Here is an 18,470-nt window from a genome sequence, read left to right as displayed (position 1 = left end):
TTTCGTTTGCTGAGATCCTCGAATGGAGACAGCCACCCAGAGGATAAAAGAGGTACTACAGTTCATGCATGTCTATTACTCTAATACCAAACTATTCCTGTGCATGGCGGCCTGCACTGCCATGCACTTTAAGGAATCACTGTTACTTTAAAAGCATTTGTCAAAACCTTTATCGCCATATTTCATATCAACACTGAGGTTCTTTTTCCTATTAAGTGAACCAGTTATGACAGATCCTTTCTTTAACTGTTATTACAGCCCATCTGTGGCCTGCAGGATGCTCACCAGCTACTAAGGCTTCCTGTTTACAGCCCTCTTCCTGTTACTGCCATGGCCGAAATGTCACTAAAACCGCTGACAGAGCTGCTCACACCACAAGTGCCTCGCTATATAATACTTAGTTAAAACACTTTGGGAAGCATTTCACATCATTTAGGTTGTGCTTGTTAATACTTTATTTAACATTAATGTTCCTTTTATTTGTACTTTTTAGATCATTTATTTAGATCCGATTGTTCATTTGATTTTAGTTTCAACTACTTTTTCTTTTTTCAGTTTCATTTTTATTGTGTAACATGCATTTCAGTATCTGTTTAGTGCTATTTGGAGGAAAGATTTAAGAACTTAAAATAGGTATTGCAATACAGTTTATTCACTATCATGTCAACATAAAACCTCCACACATGCTTAATACTAAATAGGATTCTGTGCATTTTATTTATATATATATTTTTTATAAGGGAAAGAGTTTTGAAAAGGACCACACCCACCCTAAACAGTAACTTTAGAAATCTTTCATCCAAACAATAAAAATATAAAATTATTATTTTGTTCTCATTTACAAAACCGAGTGCAAAAACATATCATAATTTAAGGATTATAACAGAATTTCTTCTCCAGTGATAAAACGACAAACAGCTTTAAATTGATTTGAATGGAAAATTTCCAAGAGACCCTCTTAAAGTTATTTATATATCTTTATAAATTATAAAAATACTGGCATCTGCCAGTGCTACCCCCTCAGCCTCCTAGTAGACACACCTATTATATTTCAAAATCCTACATCGCCTTGTTCTCAAGTTTTTGCAATCACAAGATTTTCAGAACACTTGACCTCTGACCTTTAAGGGGGAAGATACTGAGATTCAACGATTTTCTAGTAGATACACCTATGGTATCAATTTGATACCATACTTCACCTTGTTGTCGAGTTATAGCAAAAAACACAAAACAAACAACAATAAAAAATACAAATATGATTGATATGCTTTTCGTTTTTTTTTCCTGTTTTTGGTTTTTACACTGATACCCACACAGATGAGAAGTGTGAAATGCATAATATGCAGTTATAATAATATTGTTGCTCAACGAGGATTTAAAGCTGATACATGTCAGGCAACAATTACAGTGAAAAGTCTCCTGAGCAACTTTATTAAAAAGCAGATGGTAATAGCAGTAATTTCATTCTAAAATATCTCATATATTTCCATTCATTACAAATACAAAAAAACAACTCCAGAGATGTTAAACTCAATGTTATCAGTGTAAAATAAAAGCAGCTTTGCATCCTTCGCTGAGTCACAACAGTGCACAGTGAGATGTAGGGGAAATAAAAAAAAAGAAAAAAAAAGCATTGTTTATTTATTAGTCTTTATTTACAAAAATAGCTTTTTTTAAAAATGCATTTGTACAAATACAACAGGAGTGAAAGTTTCTTATTGACTACATCTCATTGTTCCCATGTCGTTTTTGTTATCAGATGTATTCACACTTCGTCACTTCAGGCACGTTGAAGACAAAACCAAAGACACTGTATAACGGTGGATACAAAACCTGTATTTAATACCATGTGCAAATGACTAAAGTCTTACTGCTGATCGTCTTTGTGATTAAAGCACAAATGCCTTAAACAGCGGGTCCTTGGAGAACAGAAAAAAAAGTTTAAAAAAGAGGAAAAAAAATGCCTGTAATTGTGTGACTTTGCAGACTAAAAGAAAACTATAAATAGTAAATAAAGCACTGATTGTAGCTAGTACTCATCTCTGAACAGTCCAGTATTTACTTTCAGTGTATGGCAATCTCTTATTAAACGAAAAATTGAGTCCACCTTGTCTATCTTGAGTCTGTCTTTATGGTTGATATGAAATGAGTACCATTTTTTTTTACATTTTTTAAAATGCTTATTCTTTTTAAAATATCTTTGACACATTAAATCATTACTATCACCTCTGTGCCTTTGGTAGAGACTAGAGGAATCAATGTGGAAGAGAGACTCGGGTATCCCTGATGGTTGGTGTGTGGAGAAAAGTGTCCGGGCACCATCCACCAGCACACGCTCGCACTCACGGGCATCAGAACACTGCCAAGGTTAAATTTAATTGGGGAAAAATGCATACCTTTAATATCCCACACTCCCCAAATGTAAACACGAGTTAAACGTCTTATAAAGTGCTCAGTTTAAACTAGTACCATTCAAATATTCCTCACGAAGAGACATTCACTGCATTAGCGTGAAAAGCACTAATGTGATTTTAAATATTTACACTAAAACAATCTTTCCCGTGAGCCAACACGAGGCTTTTAATCGCTGATTTGATTTGGTGCGCTGGTGCAAATAACTAACTGCTGTCTATACATGGCTTAGATTTTTTTTACAAAATCGTTTCACTTCTTCAGCTACCAAGTCAAATCTCCTTTTAGATAATGCCCCCTTGAAAATATGTAATAAAAATATCGTATTGACACTAGCACAGGCATTTTCTGTTTTTTACAAACCCCCCCAATTTTCCCTCGTCCAAAATCTGACTTGATATATATATATGTACCTCCCAGCCAAAGAAGAACCTGCTAACACATAAAACGTAGTCACCGTCCTGAGCAGAATTGTAGTGGAAGCTCCCTTTCATTATTACTCTTTTAACAAGGATAATTTGGATTCTATATATAATATATATATTCATTACTTCTACACAGATTTTTCCCTGTAGATGAAGACAGACATCGTACCATTTCTTATACCTGGTCACTGCTTTTAGAGCTCTCCTCCGCCCCTTTGGCAGAGGCTGGAGGAATCAATGGGGACGTGAGATTCAGGTATCCCTGCTCTGAAGGTTGGTGTATGGTGAAAGGTGTCCGGGTGCCATCTGCCAGCACACCATCGTCCACCTTCACCCGACAGATTGCATCCAGGATGTCCAGTTTGTTACCAGAACCTGACGTCAAACTGATGACAAACCACAGATGATATGAAAATTACCCAAATTACAAATATCAATCAATATTTTAGGTCAGCAAGCTGTTCTCTTAAAATTATCTTACCTTAGTGCAGACGTATGTAGGATGCTGTCAGTGAGAGCATCAGTGGGAAGCATTTTTCTGGCATTCTGTTGATCATTTAAAATTTATTAGCAAGCATGCCAACATATTTTTTTAATACAGTGAGATGAGAAACATTTTTACAGTCTTTTATTCTTATTTTATTAAAAAAAACACCAGTCATTTAGTGAAATGGCAATCCTGTCATTTTTAATATGTGTATAGAAAAATCTTGCAAAAACATAAAGATGTATAAAGAGCTACCTCCATGCTGTAGAGTGACTGGACATTCCTCAGAGCACGCTCTAAAGAACTGACTTGATTGGAGAGTTTCAAGGTTTCGTCCTGCAGTTGTTTGTTTTCCACTTCTAAGAGGTTAACCCTTGAACACAATAATGTTCACAGCATTCACTCACAACTTCAAAATAATTTTTCCAACATATCCTTTACATCTTTAGTTACAAAAACATTCAGGCTAACAACTAAAAAACATGATTCTGTTGTGTTAAATACTAAATATAAAGTTTTCCAACCATCTCAATATATGTACAAGTAAATGTGATTTCTTAGCATTGTATTATGCAACTAATGAAGTTAACAAATAGTATTTTATACTTCTGGTTGAAATAATTAAAAGAGTAATATTCATACTGTTCTGCATCATGTACATGTGTAAACAGTGACTGAGGATACCTATATTGGACTGTTGAGGCGGTCTTCATGGCCTTGCTGCCCATCTCCTCGGCCTCAATTATCTTCTGCACCAGTTCCCTCTTCTCCTCCAAAAGCTTCTCATTGACCTCCATCACTAACTGGATCCTCTCTTTGTCCTATCACAATTCAGAAGACAAGAGAAAAATTGATGAAAACAGATTTTGAAGAACACTTTTCTACAGTGCTTCACATCTCTTCAGGAATATTTAGGAGTCAGCATTCTGCTTCATGTGTGTGACCTTCTGAGAAAGCATGGAAGCAAGCTCGAGATCATTCTCCAGTTTCTGGATGGTGCTGTCTCTCTGTTCGGTTGCCTTTAGAAACACCTGCTTGGCCTGACGCAGTTTGGTCTTGTGTTGACTCTGTTTTTCATTGTACTTTCTGGTTGGTGGAGCAGAGGCGATTGAGAGCAAGAAAGGCAAAAGGTTAATGTAACCTAATTACCATTTACTTTATTTTATATTATGGTTGTTAGATGCATCTAACCTGACATGCACGTCAAGTTGGAGGAGAACCTGCTGCAGCTCATCCTGCAGTCCTTTACAATCCTGCTGACTGGCCAACAGCTCCTCCTGCAGCTTTTGACGTGACGCCTGGCTGTCTTTTGCCTACAGACCATATACATTTCAACAGATATTACAACTGCATAAAATGTACAATCATGCTAAACACAGTGAAGCGCTGACAGCAAACTGCTTGCAATATGATAGATTTGTTTTGTATATCTGTCAGCAATCAAGCAATCTTAAATAATGTACTTAATAGGTTAAATGTGCCCTGTATAGCAGTATACTGTCAAAACTGAGTACGCATTCCTCTGAAAAACTTTCTGGTTTGCAGCAAAGGATTGAAATCTTAGCTCGAAAACAGAGGAAGTGACAGAAGATACATATTGCGCAAACAATGTTTGATATGGGCTGTCAGCAGGGCGCCTTAAAAAACAAACAAACAAGACACTTAATAACACACTCCTTTTAAGGCGTGTAGCAAATTTGGAATGGGTGTATGTTTTGACTGTCACTTTTCAGGGAAAGCTTTCAGTTCAATGAGACCTCAAGTGCCACAGCAGATCTTAGGAAGCATGGCACACCATTCCTCACCTCCTCTCTAGCATTGCTAAGCTCAGCCTCCAGGACGGATAGACGGGTGTCCAGCTGCTGGACACGGTGGCTGAGCTCTGCATTTGTCCTGGTCAATGAGGCCTCCTTATGCCTCAAGGAGCGAACCTGCTGCTGCAGCTCCTCCTCGCGCTGTTCTAACAGCTTCCTGAGAGGAGACCAGAAGAAGAAAAAAAAAAGACTATTCAAAGCTCTTAAAAAGCAGGTGAAGAAAAAGGACAGTGTCAGCTGTGCTGCACTTTGTGGAACCTGTTGATATGCTCTTCCTGCTGCTGGGCTCTGAGAGCTGACAAGGCGTCAGACAGATCCCTGCTTTCCCTCTCCAAGCGGTTGGTCTCGCCTGCACGAGCTTCCTCCACACGCAGCTGGTGCTGGACAGACTTCAGCTGCTGTTGTAGTTCCAGGACCTTCCAGACCACAACAGAACCACAGGTTTTGCTCAAAAACACAAGCTCCTAACTTTACACCCATCAACAAAATATGTCAGGATTTCCTTATGATGTCAAACAAAAAAAAAAATACTCCACAATGTTCGCAAATAATGTTGACTGCAACCGCTTCTTCATCTTACTCAATGTTCAGAAAAGCATTAACTTAATTTGCTTAAGACCAAAACATGTCATAGACTGGATATTCCATTAAGGGCTCAGTATGGTGTTACTGGTTAATTCACTGATAAGAACAACTACAGCAAGAATAACATAACTGTTGAATAAAACCACCTGGAGCCTTTAATAACAGTTGATCCACTGACAAACCAGGCGATCCAGATTTCACACCGGACTAGAGTCTTTACAGTTATGCTAACCTTCTTGTCAGCAGCGATGAGTCGTGCCCTCTCAGCCTGGAGGTCCCCCTGCAGACTAGTAGTGGCACTGCGGTTTGCGGAGCTACGAGCCAGTTCCAGCTCCAATTGCCTGATTTTCTGCTGCTGATGTTCACACTCGGCCGCCTGACCAGTGACTTTCTGCTCAATCTGTACCAGCTTTGTCTGGACCTGCTTCAGTTCTGCACTAAGCTGAGAAAACATGTGGGAGGACAGCAGATGTAAAAAACAAAAAAAAGATGTTGAGTGTTCATTTACATGTTGATTGCAGTTACACATTTGTTCATAAGTTAATATAAGTATCTAGTAACTCAAGTGACTAAAGGGTTGTCCACACAGAAAGCGATCTGCATGTCGCGCATCACCTTGCTGCTGATGGTTGGTTGATAACGGAGATTTCAGGTTATGGTTGCCTAAGTAACACTCCTATGTAGTTACCAGTTTCATATGTCAATCTACAGTATTATTTGCTAACACAGTAGTCACTTCATTTGTGGTTATTTTTCCCATCATCGCTTTAAAATCATCCAGCAGTCTTTGGCCGTCATGTTGCTGTGAATCGCTTCCTATTTAGACACCTCTTAACAGTGGAATGAAGATGAGGAAGTGCTAAGTAAATTAAGTGATAAACAGAGGGTTTCAGGGAATACTCACCTTGAGTTTTTCCTGATCCAGCAGCGTGTTGTGTCTCTTCAGGTCCAAGTTCTTCTCCTTCTCATAGCGTAACTCTTTCTCCGCTGAGGTAAACAGGCTCTGGGCCCTCTGCAGGTCTTGCTTCATTTGTTTAGCTTCTTCTGTCTTCTGCTTCAGCACCGAATCTTGGGACTAAAGATGGACACTGTTGTCAGTGTTCATGTTTATGCTGATTTAGCAAATGAACAGAGATAGTCAAGTGTCCCCAAGTAAGATGTGGCTGTCACACAATTGGCCCTTCCGTAATTTTAATGGAAGACGAGTGAAAGAAGGCCATCTGAAGCTTCTGTGTTAGTAATGAAAATAATTACGACATTATTACTTTTATCATTATTATTACTACAATACAAAAGAGAGGTAGACTGCCATAAAATTTCAGCTTTCTGTCTTTCAGTAAGATTGCTGGAGTTGCTAATTAATAAGAATATTAAGATGTCAGCTGCTTAAAGCATAAAGGCTAATGCAGCTGCTACAGTATGACAATTACAGCAATAAAGAGCCAATTACATAATAAACATACAGAATAGATTTTTGTTTTTCATATGTACCTTAATATGTGCCTGGGCTTCATTCACCTGAGCCTCGAGGGCCATTTTGTGCTCAAGACCCTGCTGCCGCTCCTTCTCTAGCTTATTCTGTAGATCACTCAGCTCCTGCCCCAAAGAAGACAGTGAAAACACTTATATCCATCTTCTATAGTTCTGGCATAAGAAATACCCTATTTACCCTAACCCCACCTAAAGGAACCAATCCAGTTACCTGAGCCAAGCACTGTTCTCTGCTGTTTTCCACTGGACTGACTCTAGGTTCAAAATGAGCTATGTGCAGTTCAGGCTTCTGGCTGCTGCCAAGCACTTCCTTCGTAGTGGATAGTTGGTCTTGATGCCACTGAAGCTGTTTAACGAGGCGCTGGATCTCCAGCTCCAATCTCTCCTGTTTGCCCTCTGCTGCTAGCTTCTCCTGAACACTAGAGCTTAGCCTGGCCTGTAGCTCTGCAGTCTGCATCCGCTCAGAAGCCATCTCATCTCTGGGAAATATTCACATATATGCAAAGCAAGTAAGCTATAATGTTCCAGTCTTATCTCATCACTGACTATGAAAAAAGGTACAAGTAACAACTGAGGCAGTGATATCAGTTCTCATCCAACAATGATCCACTTCAATCCACATCTCATAAATACCATACATGTACTATATATTATTTGAATGTCCCAAATATGCAATGAATAAAATATCTTATCTTATTGTAGGACTGGAACTAAAAAACAACCTCAGGCTGTTGTGTGCTGTCTGGAGGCTGCTAAGTTCAGCAGTAAGCCGGTTAGCTTGTTCCTGCAGCTGGCTGACGTGTAGCATGTTTTCCTTCATCTCTTCTTGGGTCTGCTTACTGTCTTTGTAGCACTGCAGCTCTCCCTGGAGTCTGCTATAGGCACGCTCCATCTGGGAGACCTGACAGCCACAGAGTTAAAGACAGTAAGGTGATGAGAAACTCACGTTGGGGGGTGTAAATGTCAAACTAATGCATGCTATAAATTCATACTGACATATTTATACTGACACGTAATGTACAGCCCTGCACGAAAGTCTTGTAAAATAAGTACATTATTTGGAGAATAGTTAATAAATTTAATTCTAATTTTCAGTGTCAGAAATACCTTATGTTAATGCTAAGAGTCTGAAGTTTGTTTAATATGCTATAATTTTGTATTACCTAATAATCATGAACCAGTCAATTTGAAGCTGGAAAATCTTTTGTTTCATATGATAATCAGTGAAATTCTAGTCAAGAAATGTTCTCTTTTTAATAGAGTAAATACAAAGAACACAAATATCAGTTTGTTATTTTATCATATATATAATAGCCTGCATATACAGTGGTTATCATCCTGCAAAGGTGTAAAGAGCTAGTTTATAAAATCAGATTTGAAAGAGAAGGTAGTCTTTCAGAAATCCCAAAGCCGCTTCAAGTTTCTTCGTTTATGCTTCCAAATTTTCTCCTTCATTTCTTGCCCCCAATGAATGTCCCATATATCCATAATCATAAATAAAGTTTGAATAATTAAATAAAGAAATCCCCAGTCTCTCGGTAGTACTTTTTAATATTTCTGTCCATTCACCACTTAAACACAATGAAGACACCTGCAAACTTAACAGCACACTTGCACTTGAGCTTTTTGTTTTTATCTGGGATTTAATAGACTCATTGGTAAACTTATTTAATTAATTAGGAGTCAAGATATTTTAGTATTATACACACCTGTTTTCATATACTCTAAAGCTGTATAGTGTGCAAGGTATTTTTACTTTTTAAAAAATTTACACCAAAGGCCTATTTCTGCCAAAATATTTATAGTCTATAACCATTTTCCTCTGAAGAAAGACTGTGACAGTTTCATCATGTTTAAAATGAAAAATTAACAAACCTTTTCTTCCAGAAGTGTTTTTTCCACCTTGACTTGAGTGAGACTCTTGATGAGTGTTTTCCCCTGTTGGCATTCTATATGAAGGCTGTTGTTCTCAAGTCTCAGTTTGTTTCGCTCTCGCTCGCTTATCTGCAAAGCCTTTGGTGTAAAGAACCGAAGAATAACACCCAAAGAATACACGTGGTAACTGTGTGGCATTTAGTTTGTAACATTGTTAAAAACATTCTGAAAATACAACCATAACTCTTTGCATCAGTCCTAAATTGAATTTCTGTGTACGTGTGGCGTTTCTGTTCTGTATTTCACACAAAGCAAAAGTCTAGTTTTTACCTCTTTCTCTTTCTTTAGGGCAGCCTGTGCAGCACTGAGGTCCAACTCCAGCTGTTTCCTCCAGTCTTTCTCCTCAGTCAGACGAGCCTCAAGCATAGCCAGGCTCTCTTGACCACTGTTCCTTAGGTGCTTCATATATGGTGAGACAAGAACACAGAAACAAGCACACTGCATTAAAAAACCCCAAAAAAGTTCTTCATGCCACATCATCACTCGCACCCCCTTTGTACTTTGTAGTGAGCTTTACCTTAGTTACTCATTTAAATTTGTGTACTTAAGACCTCCACGGCTACTGAATTCTTACCGCACAGTGTTGTGTAATGATTAAAGGGCATTTCTTACCAACTTTAAGTAGGACTCGGTGGTTTTGATCTCTTCTCCATTCTGCAACATTTTCTCTTGGGTTTTCTGCTTCTTTATCTCTGCCTCCAGGTTTGTGATCTGCATAAAAATGTAATACTATTAGTCATTAGGTAAATCTGTAACTAAACTATAGTAAACTGCCATTAATTAATGACTGTGAAAACAGCTGTCTTTAGAGTGTCTGGTGCAGGGGTGTCAAACATAAGGTCTGGAGCCAGAACTGGTGTGGCGAAAAGACACACACACACACACACACACACACACACACACACACACACACACACACACACACACACACACACACACACACACACACACACACACACAGTGAATTAACAAAAAATGTGTTTTATAATTACATGACAGTCTGGACAATGGGCTACCAGAACTTTTTCTGTAATTTTACACATTTGCTTTTACAGGCTGTTTGTGGCCCACAATGTAAAATGAGTTTGATATTTGATGTTTGAACCAATTCTGATAAGTACCCTTCTTCGCAGGCCCTCAAGTTCTCCCTCATGGCGATGCCTCTCCTCTTTGCTAGCATTCTGGGCTTCCCCGAGCAAGGCCTCCAGCTCCTCGTTCCTCTCCTCCAGCTCTTCATGTTCCTTGCGTAGCCTCTGCAGTTGTCGCTGCAGCTCTTTCACCTGCACAAGCCCATCTTCCACAGCCTCTTGACACCTAACCGTCAATAAATTACAATTAAACAGCCAGAGAGAGCAGATAGTGAATACTCATCATGATGTAGTTATCCAGGAATTCAAGTTTTTACCGTTTGTGAATGTGATCTTTTTCTTGAGCTGATAAAGCAGACAGATTGTTTTGTTGGTCACTGCAAACACTTTTATCTTTTCTATCTTCTTTGGCTGCATCATTCTTTGCCAAGTGAAAAAAAAATACAACACCAGTCAGTGCCAAGCTACTGTCATAACTTATTTTATTCATTTTGTTATAATAAATTAATAAGTATGTTCTGTAAATACTGACCTGGTCAAGGAGATTTTTCTTCTCTGACTCCAAAATACGCACTCTGTCCCTCAGAGCTCTGTTCTCAGCATCTAGTTTGTCATTTTGCTCTTTAGCCTGCTGCAACTTCATCACATCTGTGGAGTGAAAAATGTATTAATGTGAGATTAAAATGTCCCCCCCCCTCCTCCCCCAAAACACCACCACCACCAATACACACACACACACACACACACACACACACCTATGGAGAACTGCCATTGCACAGGGCAGGTGGTCAATGCGTGAAGTACAGTGAATTTTTTGAGGAACTTGAGTGTATACATGTTTTTTTAACATTAAAAAGTAAATAAGTAAATAAATTACATTTTTTAAATTCAGCTGGTAATGTCCGACAATTATGTTTATGGTCCAGAATCACTGGAACTAGTGTGGACATCCAAAAGCTGAAATACAGTTCCATTTACTTATCCAGTAAATCTATCTACAACTGCAGTCATGTGAAAAACTAAACTTATGCACCTTTACTGCTTACACAGGAATTAAAAGGTTAAGTAGCAGCCAGGGGCTGATAATCAAATGCACTTGATTAACTGGTGATCAGCAAATGTGATCATCCCTATAAAAGCAGAAGGTTTTGGCAGTTTGCAGTATAGCCATAATAATAGTGGTTTACACATTTGTCTAACAAGTCATAGATGCCCAGTTTGATCTAAGGAGAGGATACAAATCCCCTGAGGGTTGCATGAGGAGCGGTATAAAAATCTGCCGAATCAAATATGCAGAGGCACAGATTGTGGAAACCTCTTGAGACAAGGAAGCAGCAAGAGTAGCTGTTTTTTCTGCTCTGGAGCAGGTATGTGTTAAAACAATGCTAGTCATTCACCCCGAGGTCTGACCATGCAATGTTCAGAGAAATTCCAAAAAACCCAAGAGCTACAACTCAGACTCTACAGGCCTCATTTAGCATTTTAAATGTTAAAGTTCATGACAGCACAGTTAAAAAATGGCTGAACATGATATGCTCATTTGGAAGGACTGCCAAGAGAAAGTCTCTTCTTTCTAAAAAGAAAAGGGCACGGCTTAGGTTTGCAAAGTTGCATTCGAATAAAACACAAAACTTCTGAAAAAACTGCCCAGATGAGATTAAAGTAAAGATGCCTGGCCATAATGCATGGCACCCTGTTTGGTGAAAAACAACACAGCAGACCAGCACAAACACCTCATAGCAACTGTCAAGCATAGTGGTGTACGAATGATGTTGCAGTCACTGAACCAATCATGAATTCCTGTAAAAAACTTTGACATGACTGTGAAAGTGTAGCAGCCAGCCTCCATGACTCAGCTTCCACAGAAATGACAGATTCACCCAAAACACCACCAATATCAGGCAAAGGGGAAAAATTTGTAACATTTATATAATGATTTTTTTTTACTCCAGTGTTGTAGAATTACAAGTAGCTTCTCTCTAACAGTGACTACAGTCTTAAAATTTATTAAATCTAAAAGAATAAAAAATAAACAATTTACTAGATGACTAAAGTTTTTACATTATCTTTATCTTTCCTATGAAAACAGATTAAATACAAGCAAAACTAAACAAGCACAGTTTATACTGAGATACAAAATATCTACATAGTGATTTTTTGTCCACCTGAATTTTAAAATAGTTTACAAAAAAAAACAAAAAAAACATCAGAAAAGTTTCCATCCCTTACAAATGCTCCCAATAACTCTTACCAAAAAAAAAATGTAAAAGAAATTGAAAAAGAGCTGTCAAGGTTTATCTGGAGGGGTAAGAAACCCAGATTAAGTATGAAAACATTACAGCTGCCCAAAGATAAAGGGGGTCTTGCCTTTCCTAACATTTTGCTGTATAACTGGTCATGTCATAGTAGAGTTATACATGAATGGATCCACGCATATCTAAAAGACACAGAGAATCCCCTGGAAGCCTGGACATGTTCGCCATTTAATCTCCTAAGCGAACTAGTGAGTAAATATATTAAAAAACATAATAAAGTAATGATTGATACTTACTTAAAAACATGGCATGATATGAATAAATACACTGAAAGTAATCCTATACTGAGTTATCTAACACCTTTTATAAATAATCGGCACTTTACACCGGGAATGAAAAGTGTAATATTTCAGAGATGGTTTGGTGCAGGAATACGTGTGGTGGGTGATCTGTTTGATGGGAATGTCTGTATGTCTTTTGAGCAGGTCCAAAAGAAATATGGAATACATCAAATTGATTTTTTTGCATTTTTACAGGCTCGTCACCTAATTACTTCAAGTTTTGATACTTTGCACAATACAATGCAACTAGGACCCATGGAAAATTTCTTTTTACACTTAAATGCAGATAATAGTACTATAAGACAGTTTTACAATACACTACAAGGTTATAACAAACATAATATTGGAAAGCTGATTAGGAGTTGGGAGGGTGACCTCCAGTGTCAATGTGATGATCATGCCTGGAGTGAGTGCATACAATCTGTGCATTCTTTATTTCTTAGTAATAGATTTAAAGAAACACAATATAAAATCTTACACAGACAGTATAGGACACCTATTTTTCTGAATAAAATTGATCCGAGCAGGTCTGCACAATGTATTAAATGTAAATCTGCGGCGGGGTCCTACTTGCACTGTCTTTGGACTTGCTCAAAAATCTCAAAATTCTGGCTCAAAAGAATTAAAAGGTATATTTAAATGCAGAATACAAAAAGATCCAGCTCAGTATTTATTGGGGTTGCCAATTCAGAACAAATTTCCAGATAAAAACAAACATATACTATTATGTAAATTATTGTTTTTGGCAAGAAAATGTATTCTTTTTAATTGGATTAATGAAAAACCACCAACAATAACTCAGTGGTATAAAGAAATCTTTAGAGTTTTACCAATGGAAAGACTGAGTGCAAAATTAACTGCCAATGAAGATATTTTTTGGGATATATGGCACCTGCTATTGGATTACTTACCTGATGATCTGAAGAAAACCACAGTGAGAGGGGCAGCCCCCCTCCAATGGCGGGTTGAGTTTGTCAGGACAAATGTGTAAATGACTGGTAGACTGAATACTGTATTACTTTCTCGTTTACATGTCTCAGACTGCTTATTGTGTTTGTTTGTTTTTTGTTGTTTGTTTTCTCTCTGTTGTTGTTGTGGTAGTTGCTTCTGTCCTTTTTTTCTATTGTTTCTATTTTGTATAAAGGAAAAAGTAAATTAAAAAGAATTTGAAAAAAAAAAAAGAAAAAGAAAAGTTTCCATCAATCTGTCTCACCAGAGTGTTTGAGATTTTCCACTTCCTTCCTCAGGTTCTCTACTTCTTGGACGGTTCCCTGAAGCTCAGATCCTGAGATTAAAAGCACATTTTTAATTCTGTGGACCACAAATATGCTTGGTGCCAATTTGTGTCTATTCATATTAACATTCAGTAAAGTCAAAGATGAGGTATGTTACCAAAATCTATGGGTATAAATAACAGGTAACTGACATTAAACACTGAAAAGGTTAATAGGATGTGTGTGCAGGGCAAAAAGTTAGGACCATACTGTAACTGCAACATACCGCTTGGGTCTGGGTTGTTGTTTTTGGCAGCATCCAGTTCATTAGTGAGTCTGCGGATATCCTGATGAGCCATCGCCAGCCTCCGGGATGCTTCTTCCAAGTCCCGTTCCAGTTGCTGACGCTCATTTCGCTCTTGGGAAATCTCCTCACTGTGGGCCTGATGTACAGGGAATAAGGAATTAACAACTGGAGTAGGAGGAGAAAGGGGAGGAAAGAAGAATGGTAGGAATGGTAGACTGGAGATGCATGGACCCAACATGCAATTGTGAGAGACATGCATTTTCAGACTGTGAGTAATCATCTCTGCAGGCCTGGAACAAAGCAGGGGAAATTAGTTATATATTTATATCCCAGCATTCACCTGCACAGAGAGACCAGGAAGACCAAAAGTGCACATGCTGTTACCTGTGTTACGCCATCACTGCCCTATGATAAATTATGTTCTTTAAATCAGTTTTTTTTTGTGACAGCCACAGTAGACAGGAAATTGTTGAGGTGAGAGGAGGGTATGACATGCAGCAAAGGTCCACGCAGACAGTCAAATGTTGCATAACCATTAAGAACCAGGGACACCCCTAAAAAAATGCATTTATAGATGTATTAGTGAAATGCTCTGCAGCATAGCAGTCATGCAGATAACAAGGTATATTATTAATGTGGAAAACATTTCAAAAAGCAGTGGCCCTCTGAAACAAGCCGGTGAAGTTTGGCTCTTTATCATGATACCACTGTTAAATTACTTAGCATAAGCTATAAAGTGGAGACCTACAGGGTTAATACTGTGCTTGCTCTGACCAGACCTGCGAAGGCCAAACAGCTTCTTCCACGGACTCTGGGATGAGCACTGCTGAGAGGAAAAACCACTGTATACCCACTCACAACAAACACTATTCGGACATGGATCTCAGCCAGGGCAAAATGAACGTCACTTCACCTTCATTGCGTTATTGAAGGTCTTCTGGAGATCCTCCTTTTGCTGCCTCAGGTCATCCCCCCTCATGTGGCAAATAAGCTCCTGTCCAAATGTCACAAGGAGACAAGGCCTTACTTAGCATTTTACATACGCATACAGTCTTTGCATGTGTTAGCTTTAACCATTGCTTTTCACTACAAGCATGAAGCCTTTGGGCATACTATTTTACTCTATTAGCTCTCAAAACACTTCAAAATTACGTTGTTCCCACTAGATAACTGACATCCAAATAAAGCCTTTGATTTACGTAGGTCAGTTATTTACCTGGTGGTCAACTTCCTTCAAGTTAACACTGAGACTCTGACTTTCCAGTCTCCTCTCAGCAGCCTCCAACCTTTCCAGCAGTGTGGCCCTCTCCACCAGTAAATAAGCCACTATCTCACTGGGGCTGGTCAAGCCCATCTCCACCAGGTCCTCCTGAGCCAGCATCTCTGCCAACTCCTTGCTCTGACTCTCTAGAAGAAAGGAGGATTTTCTCTGGTCAGCAGTTTGTCATGTACGATTATAACCCCCCCCCCCCCCCCCCCCCACAGACGAACAAATGATGCTCTACAGCAACATAGTAATTACAAAGTACATTTCCACTGGTAAGCAAAGCTAGGGTATAGCCCAAAGGAAAAAATGCCCAACACACTGTACTACAGTTGTGAAAAATTCACCCAGCTGGTGTTGAATCTGGTGAAGTTCGTGCTGCAGCTGTTCATTGTGTTTTTCATATTCTGCAGCCAGGCCCTCGCGCTCTTCTAACAGCCCACGAATATGTGCAACATAGCTCTCCAGCTGACAGACAAAAAGAATTGCAGTGTAATTTAGCTGTGACACTGATGTGTCCCGCACATGTTCATGATTGTACTTCATGTGAAAAGTGACACGTTCTTTTTAGACTGCTTTTTTGGGCGTTTCATTGCACATCATTGGCTCACTCTATGATGAAAGTTGGTCAAATAAAACAACAAAGGAGAGTCTCACCTCCTTCATCTCATTGGCTTGCTGCACACGTAGGGTCTGCACCTCTTGGGTAGCTGCATGAAGCTTCGCCTCAGTGTTGAGAAGCTGCTGCCAAAGGTGGCACTGCTTCTCTTCTGCACTGGCCCCTGGTGACAAGCCATCCTCCTGGAGCCGCCTAGAAATCTTGTCCAGCTCCGTCAACACCTGAAGGTCCGGAGAAGGTCCAGTTATCATATTTTTTTAATGCAATGTTTACCTGCAGCTTTTAAGAATTTATACATGAAAACACCTTTCAGTCATCTTGTCTTTGCATGTGCAGCTTTGGGTATTATAATTCTTTGTTTGCTAATGTTTATTCAAGTCCATTGTTATTTAAGTAAGAGCTACTATAATGTAAATTTTTGTTATTTTTCAATACAATTTTCCTGCTCCTAACTACAAGACTAAGCATAATGAACAATGGTATATCTTTTTGCAGTGACACACGGTTCAATGATGTGACATTGAACACATGTTGCAGAATTCAATACTGTACGTTGTAGGGCTGGTAACTGGAGCCAGGGGTCATGCGAACTGCATACTACTCTGAGAGCTGTCACGGCTCCAACAACATCCTGCATATTGTCACAGGTTGGGTATCAGGTCTCATGTACTTGTTGTAGTCAAACATTGCACCACCTGGTCTATGCTATCGCGGACTAAATGGTTAAAAGATCAGAAATTCAACTACTGGTGATTGTGCGTGCAAGATTTATTCGCCCCCAAAACAGTTTAGGTACAGTGTTTTCGTAGTTGAAGAAAAGTTACATTGGCCAGCACATAGGAGCATAGCAGATAGGTCTAGTGTATCTCAAAAGTAGCTAATGCTGTGTTACCTCTTTATTATCCATCGTTACAAATTAAGTTTGGCACAGCAGCGTCTGTAAGGGATGAATTTTATCTCCATCAGTCGAAGTACTGATCCCACACAACATTTCTGCTAACTCAGGCTCCAACGATGCGCCAGAGATCAGCAGATCCTCAAACTTCAGCACTCACATTGCTGGAGTAATCCATCCAGTATCTCATGTCCGCTCTGTGAAAGACGCGATTCTTTAGAACAGTGCTACCAGGTAGGACAGGCAGTCATAAGCTTAGAGATTATCTACCTCCTACCTGCCACAGGCACAGGCATTTTAACAGCTGACACACATTGCATCACCCGAGGCTATGCAAAACTCCAAACTGGTGAGCTGTTTTATCTGCTGTTTCCTTAAATGGTAAGGATAACACATCTAGCCCTAAGCCTCCTCTCCAACATTTAGGAAGATTTCATGGAGCAGGGAGATCTATGAAAATTCCCTGCAATAAATACAATGCAAGTGTCTTCCCAGTAACAGACAAGGATCATTTAATTTAAAAAAAAAACATCTTTGTTTCCTGGCTAACCTTTCTTTCCAAAATGTCTGACGAAGAGGAGCAAACGGGGATTTTTATATTTCTTTTGGCAAGATCTCCAGTCAGAGATATGTAACAATCGCAGATGTGTTAACCAAGACAAGCTGTTTTAGTAAGATATTACACAACGAAAACAGACAGATGTGACTTCCCACGATGCTAGTTAGCAAAGTTCTTTCTAAACTTACCAAGGCATACTTCACATTGAGCTAACGCTAGCTCGCTAACGGTAGCCATAGCTTTTACCACTGGCCGCTTGGCAGCAAAAGATAGACTCTGTGATATCTTAAGACTCCTGCTTAACCCTAACTTCTCCGAGGCGGTAAAGCTGAGCACACAATGCAAAGTTAAAGTTCTACAAACCTTTTAGAGTAAATACGGACGACTTTGGACAGGCGTGGCGGTGTAAATTGGCTTCTACCAGCACCTAGGCAACGGACCGTACCATTAAAAGGATGCAGAGGGGACAATCGATCACGAAACGTCACCACCAACACAACACTTAGGCTTTTAGAAGATTATAGCTATTAGGGATCTTGCTGACCTAGAATGAAAAGAGAATGACGTTTATGGTCATTATACGGCCGTACAGATTGGCTTTGTACTTGACAATCTGGCAAGTCAATAACCATGAATACAGAAAAATCCCACTCTTTCCAACTATGTTAGTTCATAGCGTCTAAGGATTTCTCATTTCTCAGGTCATACTCGAAAACTGTAGAGGGCGACAAATGTTTGACAACTCGAAGACTCCTTATCGAACAACTTCATTGCTTGAG

General features: G+C 39.1%; 1 protein-coding gene across 4 annotated transcripts; it reads right to left on the bottom strand.

Annotated features, from left to right (window-relative positions):
- Positions 1–1,430: 1,430 nt before the first annotated feature.
- ccdc30 (coiled-coil domain containing 30) lies at positions 1,431–18,131 on the bottom strand. 4 transcript variants are annotated; one of them, XM_063465119.1, is made up of 29 exons: positions 18,055–18,131; positions 17,130–17,329; positions 16,276–16,458; positions 15,966–16,086; positions 15,571–15,761; positions 15,268–15,348; positions 15,103–15,177; positions 14,334–14,490; positions 14,047–14,118; positions 10,770–10,885; positions 10,555–10,658; positions 10,271–10,463; positions 9,762–9,860; positions 9,420–9,548; positions 9,090–9,227; positions 7,937–8,115; positions 7,426–7,693; positions 7,215–7,319; positions 6,628–6,798; positions 5,956–6,165; positions 5,397–5,554; positions 5,130–5,295; positions 4,516–4,637; positions 4,269–4,410; positions 4,009–4,145; positions 3,580–3,697; positions 3,319–3,383; positions 3,019–3,223; positions 1,431–2,359 (listed from the first exon to the last, which is right to left on the bottom strand). In XM_063465119.1, exons 2-29 carry the CDS (start codon positions 17,142–17,144, stop codon positions 2,030–2,032), a joined length of 4,050 nt encoding a protein of 1,349 aa, XP_063321189.1. In that variant the 5' UTR covers positions 17,145–17,329; positions 18,055–18,131; the 3' UTR covers positions 1,431–2,029. The 4 variants fall into 4 exon arrangements, with proteins under 4 accessions (XP_063321189.1, XP_063321190.1, XP_063321191.1 ...); XM_063465122.1 differs by having other exon boundaries at positions 2,261–2,359; positions 3,007–3,223; XM_063465120.1 differs by lacking the exon at positions 15,103–15,177.
- Between the last annotated feature and the right edge of the window lie 339 nt (positions 18,132–18,470).

This window comes from Pelmatolapia mariae, linkage group LG20, assembly GCF_036321145.2.
Source record: "Pelmatolapia mariae isolate MD_Pm_ZW linkage group LG20, Pm_UMD_F_2, whole genome shotgun sequence".
Classification (NCBI taxonomy): Eukaryota; Metazoa; Chordata; class Actinopteri; order Cichliformes; family Cichlidae; genus Pelmatolapia; species Pelmatolapia mariae.
Note: the sequence above shows the minus strand (reverse complement) of the source record. Positions and strands in the feature narration are given on the sequence as shown.

Bases quoted from the DNA above. Each gene is read 5' to 3' on its own strand.
- ccdc30 (XM_063465119.1), bottom strand. The intron at 15,762-15,965 runs GTGAATTTTTCA...CCTTTCTTCTAG, and splicing joins CCAGATTCAACACCAGCTGG to AGAGTCAGAGCAAGGAGTTG. The intron at 5,555-5,955 runs GTTAGCATAACT...GTGGTCTGGAAG, and splicing joins TCATCGCTGCTGACAAGAAG to GTCCTGGAACTACAACAGCA.